Source organism: Taudactylus pleione, unplaced genomic scaffold (genome assembly GCF_031769625.1).
Source record: "Taudactylus pleione unplaced genomic scaffold, aTauple2 ptg000703l, whole genome shotgun sequence".
Taxonomy (NCBI): Eukaryota; Metazoa; Chordata; class Amphibia; order Anura; family Myobatrachidae; genus Taudactylus; species Taudactylus pleione.
In genome coordinates, this window is record NW_028285105.1 from 5687606 (window position 1) to 5707035 (window position 19430).

General features: G+C 42.8%; 1 protein-coding gene across 3 annotated transcripts in view; it reads left to right on the forward strand.

The window, feature by feature from the left end:
- Window positions 1-18948, forward strand: part of LOC148477666 (UDP-glucuronosyltransferase 2A1-like) — a 149769-nt gene extending 130821 nt beyond the window's left edge. For all 3 annotated transcript variants that reach the window (XM_088456427.1, XM_088456429.1, XM_088456428.1), the window contains 3 exons: window positions 12532-12619; window positions 15521-15740; window positions 18452-18948. In XM_088456427.1, coding sequence (XP_088312553.1) covers window positions 12532-12619; window positions 15521-15740; window positions 18452-18731 — 588 coding nt within the window. In that variant the 3' untranslated portion in view covers window positions 18732-18948. The remainder of the gene's footprint in view (window positions 1-12531; window positions 12620-15520; window positions 15741-18451) is intronic.
- The last annotated feature ends 482 nt before the right edge of the window (window positions 18949-19430 follow it).

Here is a 19430-nt window from a genome sequence, read left to right on the forward strand (position 1 = left end):
ACAAGCAAGTTTAATGGCCTGAGCAATCAATAGATTACATGGGCATCCAGGTTTTCTATGTGGCAGCTTAATTCTCAGTTGGCTTTTTGATTGATTCCTTAATACACAATAGGGTTACTTATTAACAAGGAGCAAAAGTACAAATGTGTAAAATACATGCAAATCAACAATATCTCTAACTGTTGATTGGTTAGAATGCACATTCTTGATATATGACCTGATATTATAGACCAAAGTCTTACTCCATTAACTCGCTACTGATATACATATATGTAGTCTACTACTCTGTTTTATAGAAATATATGCAGTATGTTGTAAAGAAATAAGCATACCTTTGCTCTTTTCTGTTAAAGAATCCTTAGATATCTTCAACTGCCTCTTCATTTATGAAACAAATATGATACAGTAGTTGTACCAATTGATGAGGGAAGAGAGGAACTGGCTTGAGGGCAATTAACCAGGACCATGACGCTACCTTAGTTGCACATCAGGTGCTTTAGTCAAAAACCCTTTTTAATTATTTTTGATAACTTGAAACAAAACTAAATTAAAAGAAAAAAGTGAATTTACATAAAAGAAACATAGCCCTTTATCAGCTGTTCCTTGAATGTGGCATTGACTAGTTGTACCATATGGTAAATACAGTCCTTCAAGCTACACTTCTTTAAACTGCAGTTTGAAATGACCTCTGACTTTGGCTCTAGTAACAGGACATCAGAATTATTTTGTGATCCACTTTTTTGAACTCTGATGATCTCTTTTCTGATATCGAATCGTTCGGTTTAGCCAGAAGTTGCTTTTCAAAATTGCCTAAGGTTCCTCACAATGAAGTCCAACGCTCTCTTGTGGGGATCCCTGTTGAAATCCAAGATTCCAGTTAAACTCCATGACCCAGGTTGCAGAACAAGCATCTAACGGTTGCATCTCCTTGAAATTGGAGAGGTGGATTGGGGGAGGGAAGGGGTGTGCAATTGAAGTCTGAGTACAGAAAGGACATGTTCACGCAAATGCGGGCAGATGCAGACCTGCAGGGACACACAGATACGGCTGTTAGTAGTAGTAGTGCGAGGACTGGTGCTTTCAGCACATTGGCTGGGGGACATACCTTTTTATTCTCTTTCAATGTATTTATTTTGAAAATGCAAAGAACCCTAATGGCTATGACACTCTTCAGCATGGACTATTGGAGTGTTTAAAAAAAGTTAATAGTGTATAATCATGCTTTAAGCAAACACATGCATTTATGCCCATGTATTGATTAGGGGTGTGCACCGGCCACTTTTCGTGTTTTGTGTTTTGGTTTTGGATCTGGATCTTTCTTCGTGTTTTGGATCTGGATTGGTTTTGCCAAAACCACCCTTCCGTGTTTTGGGTTCTGGGTTTTGTGTTTTGGATCTGTATTTTTTTAAAAAAAAGCATAAAAACAGCTAAAATCACAGAATTTGTAGGCTTTTCTGCTCCTATGCTATTATTAACCTCAATAACCTTAATTTCCACTCATTTCCAGTCTATTCTGAACACCTCACACCTCACAATAGTGTTTTTATGTCCAAAAGGTTGCACCGAGGTAGCTGGATGACTATGCTAAGCGACACGAGTGGGCGGCACAAACACGTGACCCATCTAGGCGTGAAACTGCAGTGGCAGACAGGATGGCAGTTTGAAAAACTAGGCCCCAAACAGTACATAATGCAAAGAAAAAAAAGAGGTGCAAGATGGAATTGTCCTTGGGCCCTCCCACCCTTATGTTGTATAAACAGGACATGCACACTTTAACAAAGCAATCATTTCAGCGCCAGGGTCTGCCACACAACTGTGGCTGAAATGATTGGTTCGTTTGGGCCCCCACAAAACAAGCTGGCAATTAATCTGTCCCTGCACAAACTGGCTCTACGGAGGCAAGATGTCATCCTCATCCTCCTCATCCACCGATTCCTCACCCTCTTCAGTGTGTACATCCTCATCCTCACAGAGTATTAATTCGTCCCCGCTGGAACCACAGGTCCCTCTGTACGTTCTGGAGGCTGGTCTCCCTGGAAGAGTTGATAATTCATTTTATGAACATCATCTTCTCCACATTTTGTGGAAGCAACCTCCTACGCCTTTCGCTGACAAGGTTCCCGGCTGCACTAAACACTCTTTCGGAGTACACACTGGAGGGGGGGCAAATCAGGTAAAATAGAGCCAGTTTGTACAGGGACCTCCAAATTGCTTCTTTTTCCTGCCAGTACAGGTACGGACTGTCTGACATGCCTACTTGGATGCTGTCACCTATGTAATCCTTTAACAGACAGATGCACGCTTGTCGCTGCTGCTTTGAGGATGCAAGTGCGGCTACAGCCCACACAATTCACAAAGACAGAAAAAAAAGAACAATATTTTTATTGTTTGTGGAGCGCACTTTGAGGGTTACACCACCCTTTAACAGACAGACGCACGCTTGTCGCTGCTGCTTTGAGGATGCAAGTGCGGCTACAGCCCACACAATTCACAAAGACAGAAAAAAAAGAACAATATTTTTATTGTTTGTGTAGCACACTTTGAGGGTGTCACCACCCTTAAACAGACAGACGCACGCTTGTCGCTGCTGCTTTAAGGATGCAGGTGCGGCTACAGCCCACACATTTCACAAAGACCGAAAAAAAAGAACAATATTTTTATTGTTTGTGTAGCACACTTTGAGGGTGTCACCACCCTTTAACAGACAGACGCACGCTTGTCGCTGCTGCTTTAAGGATGCAGGTGCGGCTACAGCCCACACATTTCACAAAGACAGAAAAAAAAGAACAATATTTTTATTGTTTGTGTAGCACACTTTGAGGGTGTCACCACCCTTTAACAAACAGACGCACGCTTGTCGCTGCTGCTTTGAGGATGCAAGTGCGGCTACAGCCCACACAATTCACAAAGACAGAAAAAAGAAGAAGAATATTTTTATTGTTTGTGTAGCACACTTTGAGGGTGTCACCACCCTTTAACAGACAGACGCACGCTTGTCGCTGCTGCTTTGAGGATGCAAGTGCGGCTACATCGCACACAAGTCACAAACACATTAAAAAAATAGTTTTTTATTTCTTGGAGCACTTTGAGAGTTACACCACCCTTTAACAGACAGACGCACGCTTGTCGCTGCTGCTTTGAGGATGCAAGTGCGGCTACAGCCCACACAATTCACAAAGACAGAAAAAAAAGAACAATATTTTTATTGTTTGTGTAGCACACTTTGAGGGTGTCACCACCCTTTAACAGACAGACGCACGCTTGTCGCTGCTGCTTTGAGGACAGTATCATATGCAGTGACAGTAGACTTGTCAGAAATTGTTGGCACGTCCTTCAGTCCGGACCAGATGTCCAAACCAGCCCTTGACTTATGACACAGGCGCACGCTTGGCGCTGCTACTATGTTGATGCACGTGCGGCTACAGCGCACACAAGTCACAAACACATTAAAAAAATAGTTTTTTATTTTTTGGAGCACTTTGAGGGTTACACCACCCTTTAACAGACAGACGCACGCTTGTCGCTGCTGCTTTGAGGATGCAAGTGAGGCTACAGCCCACACAATTCACAAAGACAGAAAAAAAAAGAACAATATTTTTATTGTTTGTGTAGCACACTTTGAGGGTGTCACCACCCTTTAACAGACAGACGCACGCTTGTCGCTGCTGCTTTGAGGATGCAGGTGGAATCTAGATGGGATTTGGAACCGGGGACACACTACCTCCATCAATTGTCTAAATCCCACTGCACTAATGGCGGATACCGGACGCACGTCTAACACCAACATAGCAGTCAAGGCCTCAGTTATACGTTTTGCTTCAGGATGACTGCTGTCGTACTTCATCCTCATCGCTAGGGACTGTTGGAGGGTCAATTGTTTAGTAAAAGTAGTGATGTTCCTACTTTCTCTCTGGGATGATGAACAACTCCCAGCAGCAGCAATAGCACTAGGAGGAAGTGGTTCTTGATCTTTCCCTATTTTATTTTTATCGGAGAAAGTTTGGTCCTCCATTTATGTTATATTGATATATACGTGCGGCTAAAGCGCACACAAACACAGAAAATATTTTTTTATTTTTGCTGGAGAGTAGTGCACTTTGTGGGTTACACCACCCTTTAAGAAATGAGCCAGCCGGCTCTTTACTTATGGGACACAGGCGCACGCGTGGCGCTGCTCCTTTGTTGATGCACGTGCAGCCACAGTGCACACAAGTCACAAACACAGAAAATATATATTTTTTTGGTTTGGAGTGTACTTTGGGGGTTACAGCACCCTTTAACGGTCAAGCCAGCCGGCCCTTTACTTATGACACAGGCCCACGCTTGGCACTACTTTGTTGATGCACGTGCGGCTACTGCGCACACAATTCACAAAGCCAGAAAATAATTTTTTTTTTGGTTTGGACTGGAGTGTACTTTGGTGGTTACAGCACCCTTTAATGGTCAAGCCAGCCGGCCCTTTACTTATGACACAGGCGCACGCTTGGCACTACTTTGTTGATGCACGTGCGGCTACTGCGCACACAATTCACAAACACAGAAAATAAATTTTTTTTTGGTTTGGACTGGAGTGTACTTTCGGGGGTTACAGCACCCTTTAACGGTCAAGCCAGCCGGCCCTTTACTTATGACACAGGCGCACGCTTGGCACTACTTTGTTGATGCACGTGCGGCTACTGCGCACACAATTCACAAACACAGAAAATAATTTTTTTTTTGGTTTGGACTGGAGTGTACTTTCGGGGGTTACAGCACCCTTTAACGGTCAAGCCAGCCGGCCCTTTACTTATGACACAGGCGCACGCTTGGCACTACTTTGTTGATGCACGTGCGGCTACTGCGCACACAATTCACAAACACAGAAAATAATTTTTTTTTGGTTTGGACTGGAGTGTACTTTCGGGGGTTACAGCACCCTTAACGGTCAAGCCAGCCGGCCCTTTACTTATGACACAGGCGCACGCTTGGCACTACTTTGTTGATGCACGTGCGGCTACTGCGCACACAATTCACAAACACAGAAAATAATTTTTTTTTTGGTTTGGACTGGAGTGTACTTTGGGGGTTACAGCACTCTTTAACGGTCAAGCCAGCCGGCCCTTTACTTATGACACAGGCGCACGCTTGGCACTACTTTGTTGATGCACGTGCGGCTACTGCGCACACAATTCACAAACACAGAAAATAATTTTTTTTTTGGTTTGGACTGGAGTGTACTTTCGGGGGTTACAGCACCCTTAACGGTCAAGCCAGCCGGCCCTTTACTTATGACACAGGCGCACGCTTGGCACTACTTTGTTGATGCACGTGCGGCTACTGCGCACACAATTCACAAACACAGAAAATAATTTTTTTTTTGGTTTGGACTGGAGTGTACTTTCGGGGGTTACAGCACCCTTTAATGGTCAAGCCAGCCGGCCCTTTACTTATGACACAGGCGCACGCTTGGCAGTACTTTGTTGATGCACGTGTGGCTACTGCGCACACAATTCAGAAACACAGAAAATAATTTTTTTTTTGGTTTGGACTGGAGTGTACTTTGGGGGTTACAGCACCCTTTAACGGTCAAGCCAGCCGGCCCTTTACTTATGACACAGGCGCACGCTTGGCACTACTTTGTTGATGCACGTGCGGCTACTGCGCACACAATTCACAAACACAGAAAATATATTATTTTTTTAGCACTTGGGGGGAGCACCCCTGATGGACAGAGCACCCCCTGGACAACACTACAGCACCCCTTTAGGACTGGGACACTGCACAGGACTTTGGAGTGGACACAGCCCCTATGGAGAACTGACTGCACAACACAGTCCAGCCAGCCCCTATGGACTTTGAAGTAGTGGACACAGCCCCTATTAACAACAGCAGCACAGCACAACACAGCCAGCCCCTATGGACTTTGAAGTAGTGGACAACAGCAGCACTACACTACACTACACTACACAGCACTAACTCCCACCCTCCCTCTTCACTGTCCACAGCCGAGTGAGAAAATGGCGCCGACGCGGGTACCTTATATAGGATCCAAAACCCGCGAGACTCGGAAGGCGGGATGATGACGTTTTGCCTCGATTTCAGATCCGAGTCAGGCGGGAAAAGTCGAGCCTGACTCTGATCGGACTCGGATCGGGGGGGCTCGGGGGGGTTCGGATTTCAGAAATCCGAACCCGCTCACCCCTAGTATTGATTCGCAAGGATATAAAAGTCTGTGTACCGTAACTCAACTCAACTTAAGTTGCAGCCAACATCAGATCCAGTGTGTTTAGTTCTGTCATTAGGACACTTTGGGTTACATTTATTCCAAGGACACTTTGGGCTTGCATCACAGCATAGTTTGTACATGTGCACCAGCTGAAGGGAGCACATGTACAAACTATGCTGTAATGCAAGGGGTTCAGGTTACATTAACTTTACATGAAAGCAAAAAATCTGCTTACTATTTAGCAGTGCCATAACTAGACTTTTTGGTGCCCTGTGCCAGAGAGAGCATTGGCAAGAATAGATAATAAGAATTACATATTACAGACAGAACAAAAAAGGGAATATTTAGTGTAGTTGATCTATACTTAAAATAGGGGCATATCAGGGACAGATCTTTAAAACTGCCCTGGAAATTACATACAATTGGGAACTATGTATTTCTAGGTCACAATAATTGAACACATACACACACATTTGCTGGACAAATATTAATATTATTACAGATATAACTTAAAAAATAAATTGTCCCTTTATGCTTCTGTTGTGGTACACTAGAAACATTCTTCTAGCAAGCTGGACCATTTAAGCAATAGCTTGTAGTGCCTAGATATTTTTGAATATGAAAACTATTGGAGAGGCGTGCGCACCTGCGCTGTCTCCTCGCATACAGTGACACGCCAGCAGGATGACGTCACTGCCGTGCTAATGAGCATGTGCGAACTTCATTCATGCCACTGTGTATAGTTCCGCAATACTGCACAGATGTGTGGTACTTAGCTCCTCTGTAGTAACGTACTGTTATTACCACTGCCACAGCCCTTACCTGCATTACAATTGTTAACCCTGTGCCCACCGCTGTTACTCTATACACACCGCTGCTAACCCTGTGTATAACACCAGGACATGTGTATGGATTAACCTCCATTTCACATTCCGCTGACACCTATTGTAACCAAACAGGTTCTACCAATAGGTTAAATGAATAGGTTATGGGCACAGGACCTCAAGTTTAAAATATACAGTAAAGTCCATTATTTGGATCAAGACCAAAAATGCACAGTGCAGTAGCTAGTAAAATTGAGAGGCTCAGAGAATTACGCCACGTGTAAATTCGCCATGGAGATCCAGCTAAAGCAAAAAAAGCTAAATGATCCAGGTGACCATCCAGATCCTGATGAAGTGGATAGAGCCATGGGAACCATTGGCTAGCTGTGGAAAATCACATGTATTCCATAATTAATGGGAAAGTGTTAGCATATGACTTGTGGATAAACCTGCAGGCATCATGTAAAGAGTAATGTGAATGTGAGTGTAGACAGAGATGATGTCAAAGATGTAGGAGGCTGCAGAGTTATTAAGTGTTTTGTATGTGAGGGTAAGGAGCTTGAACTGGATTCTGTGGGGGATGAGGAGCCAGTGAACAGGTTGCAGAGGGGAAGGGGAGAGGCTAACATTTAGAGAGAAAAATGAGATATGCAACAGTGTTTATGATGGATTGAAGTGGGGAAAGGCAAGTGAGGTGGAGACCAGAGAGAAGGAAGTTACAATAGTCAAGCCATGTGATGATGAGTGTGTGATGAGTGTGTTTCAGTGGTATCAGTGGTGAGAAAGGGCTTGATCTTATAGATGTTACAAAGGCAGAAGTGGCAAAAGTGAGATATCTTTTTAATGTGTTGTGGGAAGGACAGAGAGAAGTCAAAGATGACACATAGGCATCAAACTTGGTGGATGGCCTTGAGGGACATTTCAACAGAAGGTGAGAGAGAGGGAAAGAATGGTGCCCTGGTAGGGGGAAACACTAAATTCCCTATTGTTCTCAGAATACCCTAGTCAACAAAACATAACCCAACTATTGGTTGGAAAAACTGAAGCCTTACATTTGCTGCTGCTACCTGTGAAGAGAAACCTGTTAAAACTGTTATGTGTGTCTTGCTAGGAAGTGTGCCAGACATTTCATATGGGTGCCAAGACTACAGAGATGTCATTGTTAAACAACTAGCAGAAGCACTCCTTCCTTACAGGATGTATGACTGTCCAGTGGACATCTGTCCTGGTGCCCTAATTATGTTTGGTCGATTTTTTGTGAGTCAGAAAGAAAGTAGCTTAAGGCAATGCAGAGCTTACATGTTACAATAAGCAACAGATATCCTCTACCACTTATTTCAGAGCTGTTTGAATGGTTGAAAGAAGCCAAAATATATACACGACTTGATTTAAGTGGAACAAACCATTTGATTCACATCGGGGCTGGAGATGAGTGGAACATGGACTTTAAAACAAGATGACCACTGTTAATATCTAGTCATGCTTTCAAATGAGTAAATGCACCAGCAACTTTTTAAAAAAAAATTTAAATAACATTTTCAGAGACATTCTAGATCAGTTTGTTGTAACTTATTTGGATGACATCCTTATTTACTCTGAAAATTCAGAGCAACATTGAGTACATGTATGTAGGGTCATTGAAAGACTCAGAGCTCATGGGTTGTATTTCAAGTTGGAAAAGTGCCCTTTAGAGATAAATAACATTGAATTTCTAGGTCATATCATTTGTGGAAAAGGGATACACATGAGTAAAATTATGGCAATTCAAGATTGACCAGGGCCTATAGATGTCAGCGATAGTGCAACCTCTGATAATGTTAACTCATAAGAAGCTAAACATAAACTTTCAGCCAGTTGAAGAATTCTTATCTGTCCGTTCCACTGCTGTGCCATCCTGATCTTCAATTACCGTTTGTGTTAGAGGTAGATGCGTCAGAGATTGCAGTGGGTGCGACACTATCTCAAAAGCAGGAATTAAAGAAAATATTACATCCTTGGACTTACTTTACTAAGCAACTAGCTGGGGCTGAGAAAATTGCTCTATTGGAGGCAGAGAATTATTGGCTATAGTCTTGGCCTTAAAGGAAGGGGTATGTTTACGTGAGCCGAACGTTCAACCAGCGACCATTCTTAGGGATCACCATAATTTATAGTATGATCAAATAATCAAGTCAGTCAAATTTGCAAATGCTTAACAAGGTGGGCCTTGTCAATTTTAAAAAAACTCCAAGGCATCATGGTTGCCTCGTGGTTGCCCATGCACCACAATATCTCAAAAACATATTGCCATTGCTACTCAAAAACAAAAAAATGGCAGCTGCTCAATCATTCTGGTAGCACTTTTTTCAGGTGCTTGAAAGGGAGGGGTCATACCAAGTAGAAAACAGAGGAGGCTTTGATCCCCTATTGTTCCTCAGCACACTGAATTATACTAGCAACAATATATGAACACTATATGGTAATAGAATTTCAGAGATATTAGTTGCATGCATTTGCAAATACATGGGATGCTGCTAGGCCTCGTCAAGGCTTCTCTGTCACTAGCAGTCCCTACACTAAACAGTTCATGTCCGGGGCGCAGAGCACCCCAAAATAACGTCCAGCCCAGGACCCCCCCAGGGCATCACACGAAAAATGGAAAAAAGAGTGAAAGTGCGGTGTAAAGTATAGAAGTGTACAAGTAATTACTAAGTGTTAAGGGGTTAAAATATATGTGAAAAATTACATGAATAATAAACAAATATAAAAAGGTGATGTGAAAAGTAACTTAAGTGGTGATGCCCTCAGGAGGCCCAGCCAGAGCAGCCTCGTGGGCCCTACGCCCAAACGCTCACCCCAAATGTAATGTATGCCAATTATAGCCTCATAATAAAGGCACATATATATTTTTGGCAAATGTAAGGCCTCATGATAAAGGCACATACATAAATGCATCCGAATTGAGAGCCAGCTTAGCTGGCTATACTTTACACTGCACTGTCACTCTTTTTCCATTTTTTCGTGTGATGCCCTGGGGGGGTCCTGTGCTGGATGTTATTTTGGGGTGCTCCGCGCCCCAGACGTGAACCGTTTAGTGTAGGGACTGCTAGTGACAGAGAAGCCTTGAAGAGGCCTAGCAGCATCCCATGTATTTGCAAATGCATGCAACTAATATCTCTGAAATTCTATTACCATATAGTGTTCATATATTGTTGCTAGCATATTTCAGTGTGCTGAGGAACAATAGGGGGTTAAACCCCCCTCTCTTTTCTACTTGCCATTGCTACTCGTCATCTTAGAAGCCATTAGAGGCTCATATCAAGAGATGAAAGATGGGTGTCTTAAATCTCATGTGTATGTACATACTGACTATTTGCAAAAATTTGTGTTACAACTGTTCCATGACTCCTGTATGACAATCAAGAAATGGTACGGTTATTTCGCACTATATTAAATACTGTCCTGCTTGGCAGGATAATTATGAGTATAATACTCCATATTGCAGTTTGAACCCAAAGCGGCAAAGACACATAGGGCCTTATTCTCAGTCGGGCACACTGTCAATGTAGGATGTAGTTGAGTGACTTTTATTCTACTGCGTATGTGTCTAAGTTGTACTGCGCATGCATCCATAGTCCATGTGCACAGAACTGCATTTGTAATTGAGACACACAGTCTCAGAAATGTCTTGAAAATGTATTGGGCATTCCTAGAAGGTGACAGGGAGGTGGCTATGGCGGATGCACGGATAGTGTCCGGCTTTAGGAGCATGTTATGGGAGCATTGCAGGCATGTGACTGAAATGGTTGCAAACTCAGATGCTTCACTCACATTGGAGGCCATACTCTGACGAACGAGCTGCATCGAGCATGGGGCTGGTGCAAGTTTCAATGGTGTGGCCGATAATTGTATCTAAAGATGCACCAAGTGTCTAAAGAGGCTGAATTTGTGCATCTTGCAAATTCAGACACATGGCTGTACACCAGGGTAGGTCTTTGCACAAATTCATAGTTGTGCAACCAGCAAAAGATGCAGACACATAATCTGCTGCGTTTGACTTAGATACAGACCCATAGTGTCAGGTATTTAAAGATGTGTGTGTCTCACCTGCAAGGAGCCAGTGTGGAGAATCTTTTGATCAGGCAATCTGCAAAACTATCAGCAAAATAATTTTGTGCAATATTTATTATTGACAGAATTGACATACAGTATTCAACATGCATCCACATTGCAGAGTCTGTTTTTCATGAACTGTGGTTATCATCCACAGTATTTTCCTGTTTCAAGCAGTCATAGTAATGTACCAGCAGTTCAGGAACTGCATGACACGAGACATGGGCAATGGTCACAACCAATTTGCATCAAGTTCAATACAAGGATAAATTGCAGGCAGATAGCAGATGTATACCAAACCAATCAATTGCTGTAGGCTATATGGTTTGATTGTCAACAAAATGATCTCCTAACCTTCTCCAAAGTTTTCTAGAAGATTTGTTGGGCATTTTTCTGAGGTACTTGTTCCCTCTTCATTTAAGGTTTGTGCTACTTCATTAGGCTACCTGGGTGATACTGATAATGTTTGAATCGCTCATACAGATGTGTCGTCTTACATCTTTGGTGTTCGCACTACAAACATGTGAATGCCTCGTGCCATGTGATTAGCCGCATGCGCTATGCTACGCAATGCCACAAGCTGCGTTCGCACCATTCAAAGGACACATCTATAGGCTAAGATGGATTTCAAGGGAAGGGAAGGGAAAGGGAGGAAGGAAGGCTGGTTGTGGGAATTAGCTATGGACTTCTGAGACAAATTAGCTACTGGAAACAAAATAATATCTAGTACACAAAATTGTAGATAAACATTTTAGATGGAAAAAAGCTACTGAAAATAATAAAAACAGTGGGGTCAAGGAAAAGTACAGAAAGCCTACAGAGAGGGAAGTGGCCAAGCAGTTATAGATTGAGTCCAGCCACTGCAAGATCATGTAGGAGGAGATCATAGGGCAGCAGGGAACCCAGTAATAAGGAGGCACCAGTGTGCCTTCAGGGTCCAAGAGTTGAGGGAGGCAAGGAGGGCAGCAAGTGTGGTATCTGCAAAATGTAGAGATGTTCAAAATGAGGAAGTGTACGCCTGAAACACGGAGGAAGGAAAAGCTGTGGTTTCAAATGAGATGGTTTATTATCCGGCCGGATGATAAAGATTTGTGAAGTGGCGCCTAGCTTTGGTGAAAAATGGCTCTTGGTGAGGACGGTCACATTCTATGATAAAATCTATGTAGATGGTCTAGGTAACCCTCATTGTTAGAGGTCCACGAAGACCTGTAGGGTACACATATATCATTTATTGTTCCTTTCCTACCACCATGTACCAGTAACAGGCTACTTCTAGATTGGGGCTTTGTACAATTTATCATAACCAAATGTAATTTTCCATCACCATTTGTTCAAATGTAAGGTAATTATTAACTATAATTTACTTTCATTTGTTATTATTAACAATCCATAATGTGCTATTTTAAACAGGTAATCTGGCGATACGGTGGGAAGAAACCAGATACATTAGGGGAGAATACAGTGCTGTATGACTGGATACCACAGAATGATCTTCTGGGTAAGTCTTCTGCAGACCTCCTGGAGACATGCTGGTGCTACTTTGTTTTATTAGATACTCAATGTAAAATATTTGTGTTAATTAATTTTATTTAAAATTATTCATGTTAGTGCCAGTACCATACCTAGACATTTGTTGACAAAATGCTATACAGTGGGGTCCAGATGAGTAGGCAAGCAAAACCTTAAAATGAAAGACAAGAACAGTATAATAGCAAGCATCAAAAAAAAATAAGAAGGTAAATTTTCTTGCCAGCTCCGTCTGAGTTTTGGAACTGAGTTATGTCATGGTGTATATTGGGGGTCAGGCAGAAATTGATGAAAAGAATGAGTTGCTACCTCAGAGGTTTGCATTTGGCAATTTGTCAGGGGCTTCTATCAATTCTGCTCCAAGAGATGTGAGAAGTGCCACAGCCATCACTACAGACGTGGATGGCTTTAAATAGCCTTTTAAATGATCGCCGCTTTAAAAATGCAGGAAGACTTGCCGTAATCACAATCGTGTCTGCATCTTGCAGGCTATTACAAAAGCCCCATTATATGCTATATTAAAGGGAACACCTTTTCTAGATTAATCCTAGTCAATACTAACATTAGTAGATAACCCTTTTCCAGTTCAATGTTAACATGACCATACAAAGTCTGTCACACTTCTGAGCTTCAGAGTACCCATAATGGTGTATTAGTACACTCCTCTACTAAGCAGTATTTGTAGTTAGTTCACAACACTATTTTCTCATGGGCATAGAACTTAAAGACACAATTTTAGCAATAGGAAAATAAATTAGAAAGTGTTAAAACCTAATATATGACATATTGTTATATATTCCATATGACGATATTGGATCAGAACCTCTATATACCCCTGCCTGTACCTTCTAAAATCCTACCTATAAACCTCTAAGGATGACACCAATTTGCGTACGCAGTCATACAGTAAATAAAAGACTCCAGACTCTGAACGTGTGGTTCCGAAGCACAAAGTATTATTCAAGTAAAAAGTACAGTCAGTTACACCCTATTGATCCATACACAATAAGACGCAAAGGAATTATACAGACCCCAAGTACAGTATACATACGCATGCGCTCTGGACCAGATCCCGGCATTCAGAAAGAAAACCTCCTTCTATCAGCATTCAGCAAGAAGACGAAAGACCCAGTGTTTGAGCACACATGTTTATACCCCCCAGAATAGACAGGACAATAGAGAAGTTTCTTGCTTATGCCATTGGTTCCCATGGGGGAACCATCTGTTACAGAGCGTTTAACAGGCTGGTTCAAATAGACTCAACCCAGCCTCCAACAACTGGGGGTCTCTGCCCTCCTGCTCCATAACAGTCATCCTAACAGTTGTTCATAAAATATACATTTTGTTGCTTGTAGTCTCTGTGGTCCATAAGTCGAGAATGCATGATGCGATCTCCAAACCGATAGTACCGTAATTCTGTTGAAAGAGTACGCATCAGTACGAAACCAAACACGGCTCTCTTAGCATGTATAAAACCTTAGTTATCAAATATCTTTATTTCACAGCATTTATACTAGCTGAACAAACTTAAATCTTATACCTTAAAGCTTATTAAACCTTTTATGTGGATATGTAATGTGTGAGTATGTGGGGTTTGATTTAAAGATGCTAGTTAACTTGGTGCAGATGTGTGCGTATTAATGTGTGTATGAGAAATGGTGCACTTAACACTTACTAAGTGAACACCTAGCAGTGTGGATTGCTGAGCATGATAGTTTCACATGCCCCCTGTCTCAGCAGCCCCCACCTTTCCTGTGTTCAAAGGAAAAGCTCTTTTGTTCTCCCAGACTCTTGTGTGAATGCAAATGTGTTACCCCAAGCTGTGAAGCTGGGGCCATCCTGTCTGGGTGTGGGGCTAAAACCTGTTTAAGATTCAGACAAATCCAATTGTGTAGATCAATGCCTGGATTATATTACAATTGCCACAACTATACTTGTCTGCACACAGGGATTCCCAATTTGTATGTAAAAACACTCATTGTCTATTCTATTTAGTTTTACTCGGGAAGCTGTTCTTCCAGTTGCCCTTGGTAGATTATCAAAAACATTGCCATCTGTACTTAGCTTGTGAGTTGTAACTTAAAATGGCGCTTGTCGCAAAATGGCATCTTGTAGATTCTTGTTTCTAAAATGGAGTCTAGCTGCCATTCGCAAGATGGCGTCATGCACGCTTCAATTTTAAACTGATCTTGTCTCAGCCAATAATCCAGTTTCGACACATACTATATAGCCAAATGCAAGCAACATGTTTTTGTTACTACATACATTTTGGTTCTGAATAGTGCTTTTCGGTGCCCTTACATAAACTTACAGACAGGAGGGAAATGTAATGAAAAGTGATTTGTCAAAGTTATCAATTTTTGCTACAGTATTTAAAGCAGTGGTTTGTTTTTAAAGGCAGAAATCTGCGTAGGATTTTCTCAGCTGTCTAAATGGGTGTGGTATGGAATGTCGACATTCAAATTGTCTACATATTCTGAATTCCAACAGTCAGAATGTCAATATTGGTCGACAACCAATATGCTGACATTCGAAAATTTTGACATTGTTAAAATGGCGACATGTTAATAATTACGATGTTAAAATGTCAGCACAATAATGTCAACATACTGTTTTTTGCTTATTTTAGTCTAACACTAAACCTAACCCTAAAAATAAGAAAAAACTGTATGTTGACATTCTGGTGTTGACATGCAAAATGCAGATTTTATGAACAAGCAACATTTTAACCATGTCAACATATTGGTGGTCAACCTAAAGTAAATATTGACATTCTGATTGTCAACATTCACAACCTGTCGACATTCTGGTCTGGTGCCCGGATGCCGTCTAAATATCACTTTTACTTTTAATTTTATATGTTTTATTTCAGGTCATGCCAAGACCAAAGCTTTCATAACTCATGGCGGAACTAATGGAATATATGAAGCTATATATCATGGAATCCCTATGGTGGGAATACCGCTCTTTGCTGATCAGCCAGATAATATTATTCACATGAAGACAAAGGGCATGGCAGAAATGTTGGACATAAACAATATGCAAACCCAAGACTTAGTAGATGCTGTTAACACAGTCATCAACAATCCTACGTAAGAATTTTATTATCGGTTTATTATTTTATGTCATTTTGTTTGCTATTTTATATTCAACTAATCTCAACTGCCCTAAATCAACTGCTGGTCCTAATCCTCTAGCCCAGTGTTTCCCAAACTTTGCTATTATAGTCCAGGTCTTAAGGATATCCATGCTTGAGTCCACATGGTTAAATAAAATTTTCTGAGGTACTAATTAAGGGGGTACTTTCAGTATCCGGCACAGAGGATGCCGGAGCTTAGAGTACCGGCGCCAGAATCCCAACACCTGTCAGAATACCGGCGCTGGCATCCCGAAGGTAAGTAGCGGGGTTGGGGGGAGGGTTAGGATTAGGCATTAGGGATAGGCATTAGGGGGAGGGTTAGGGTTAGGCACTAGGGGAAGGGTTAGGGTTAGGCACTAGGTGGGGAGGGTTAGGTTTAGGATGCGGGAAGGGAGAGGTTAGGTTTAGGCACTAGGGGGCAGGTTAGGTTCAGGCACTGGCGAGGGAGGGTTAGGGTAGGGAAGCAGGGGGAGGGTCAGGGTACCTACCGACAGGTATGCCGGCGTTGGGATTTTGACCACCAGGATCCCATACCCATCCCTAATTAAGTCACCTGTGCTCGAGTATGGATAGCCTTAAATCCTGGACCGTAATGACAGAGTTTGGGAAACTCTGCTCTAGCCCTAATCTGACAAAACATAATAATATAACACTGAAAGGTACATTTTCTAAAAGTTGATTGTAATTAATGAAAAAATCGATCAACATCAATGTTGTGCTTCAGGGTCTAAATTAAACATTTACTAACATTTAAAAATCGATATATAAAAAAAAGTCTGTTAGTAAATATGTGATTTAGCCCCTGAAACATAACATAGATGTAGATCAATTTAGATCGATTTCTAATCAATTAAAATCGAGCTTTAGTAAATTTACCCCTAAGGGGGAGATTTATGAAAGATAACCAATCAGTTCCTAACTGCGATGTTACAGACTGTGGGCCTGATTCAGACCCACTCGCGAGCGCTCGCAAGCGGGTCGATGGTGCCCAAGTTTGCATGCGCACGACGGAGGCGGCTCCATCGTGCGCATGTGCGAGACCCGAATAACGACGGCCAAGCCGTCGTTATGGGTCTCGCACCAAAGGGGGCGTGCTGTCGATGTTGATTGACAGCACGCCCCCTTTGGTGGGCGCGCCGGAGGCGTGGCTGCCCGGACGGAGGCGTTCCCATGGGAACGCCTACCATCTGGAGCCGGCCCCACTGACATCACTAGTGATGTCAGTGTGAGTGCTTTTGGCTCTGATAGAGCCAAAAGCACTCCTGGGCTTGCAGCAGCGAGACCCTACCGCAGGGTCTCATCGCAAGCCCGATGGTCGCGATAGCCTTGACCATCATTTTGGCCGCTCGCTATAGCTGTGGGTGGTCACCCACAGCTATGCCAGCGGCCAGGAGGCCTCTCCAAAAAGGAGCAGGGACTGCCCTGATTCAGAGCGAGCGCTCTGTGAGAGCGTCCGGCTCTGAATCAGGGCATGTGTTTGAAAAATGACAGTTAGGTGCTGATTGGTTGGTACTTTACCTCTCTCCACTTATCTCTCTCCAACTTTGATAAATCTCCCCTTTAAAACTACTATTGATCAAAAAACCTATAGTAAAGACTAGTGAAGTAAAGCAGCACCTAGCCTTAAACCGAACCAAAGAACTTAACCAATCATTTCCCACAGATTTCTAAAAATGCAACCAACCCAACACAACTTATTTTCTAATAATGAAAATATAAGTTTTTTTTTCTTTTTTTTAGTTTACTGTGACAACTTTTTATACTTTTAGATTTTAAGTTAATTATTATACACTACAAAGCTACAAATATTCACCTAGCGAATTAAACTGGCTATGACAACACCTTTAGGCATAGTAGTGCATAGCGGATTTAAGCATAAGTCAGTCGCAAATACACCTGCAAGGAAATTAAATGCCCAGTTACCAACCAGTTAGCTGCAAGTGGAGATGTGACTAAGGGGCTGATTCAGACCCGCTCGCAAGCGCACAGCGCTCACAAGTGGGTCGATGTTTGCCCCCTGCGCAAACGTGAGCCCCAGTGAGCGACTGAAGTTCAGTCGCTCCGGGGCTAGCTACAAGTCGGGGCGGCTGTCAATGTTGATTGACAGCTCGCCCCGTTTTGTAGGCAGGAAGGGGGGGTGGTAAGGCAAGCGCAGGCATTCCCTTAGGAACGCCTGACGTTTGTGGGCGGCCCTACTGATATCACTCATGATGTCAGTAGTGGACTTCCTGCTCTATTAGAGCAGGGAGTCCACTCGGGCTTGCGAGAGCTGATACACTACCACAGGGTCTCCTTGCAAGCCCGACGGTCGCGATAATCGAGACCATTTCCAGCCCACTCGCACAAGCTGTGGGTGGTCACCCACAGCTTAGCGAGCGGGCAGGAGAATAAAAAAAATAAATCCCAGCCCTGATTCAGAGGGAGCGCTTGCAAACAGCGAGCAGCTCTGAATCAGGTCCTAAGTTGCAAACAACTCAGTATCATCCGTAGTTGCATACGCTGGTCTCTGGGGAAATTCCAAGTGCTTAGTCAGTCTTTTATCTTACAGCAATTCATGCTGTACCTAGGGGAAGCGCATGGTCAATTGACTCAGTATATGGGATTGTTGCTTATGTTAAGGAATCAAATACTGCAAGGCTTTATAACTGTTGGTGTACATTTTAGGTATAAGGAAAATGCTATGAGGTTATCACGCATCCACCATGACCAGCCAGTTAAACCACTGGACAGGGCTGTTTTCTGGATAGAGTTTGTCATGCGTCACAAGGGAGCGAAGCACCTGCGTCCTGCCTCCCATGAACTTACTTGGTACCAGTACCACTGCTTGGATGTCATTGGCTTCCTGCTTGTTTGTCTCCTCACTCTGCTCTTCATCACAGTCAAGATCTTCTCATTTTGTTGCAGGAAATGCCGTCCAACAAGGAAGAAGCAGAAGAAACATTAATGTTATAAATTGTGCTTCTCTGTGCACTGTAATGGTGACAAATGTGTTTGTAATAATTTCTTTATTAGAAACACAATTGTGAATTGAAGTGCATTGTGATTGTAGAGCATATTATGTGTTGTGTTTGTATGTGGAAAAGAAAGTTGATTAATACATTTTTATTTACAATAGTCAGGCCAGTAACAATGTATAAATTAAAAAACTTTGATGTACAGTATGTAGACAAGCCGTTTATTTCCATCCCAGTATGTTACACCTACAAAATGTCACCTTTACAGAGACCGTAATAGAAAATGGTGAGCTAGATAAATAGTGACTAAATTCAGGAAGGTGAACAGAAGGAAATAGTAATTGCTGCCTCTATAGTTGATCATGTATTTGCTAAGAACACATGTTTACAGTAGGGGTGAGCGGGTTCGGATTTCTGAAATCCGAACCCCCCCGATCCGAGGCAGGCTCGACTTTTCCCGCCTGACTCGGATCTGAAATCGAGGCAAAACGTCATCATCCAGCCTTCCGGGTCTCGCGGGTTTTGTATCCTATATAAGGTACCCGCGTCGGCGCCATTTTCTCACTCGGCTGTGGACAGTGAAGAGGGAGGGTGGGAGTTAGGGCTGGCTGGGCTGTGTAGTGTAGTGTAGTGTAGTGCAGAGTAGTGTTGTGCTGTGCTGCGCTGTGCTGCTGTTGTCCACTACTTCA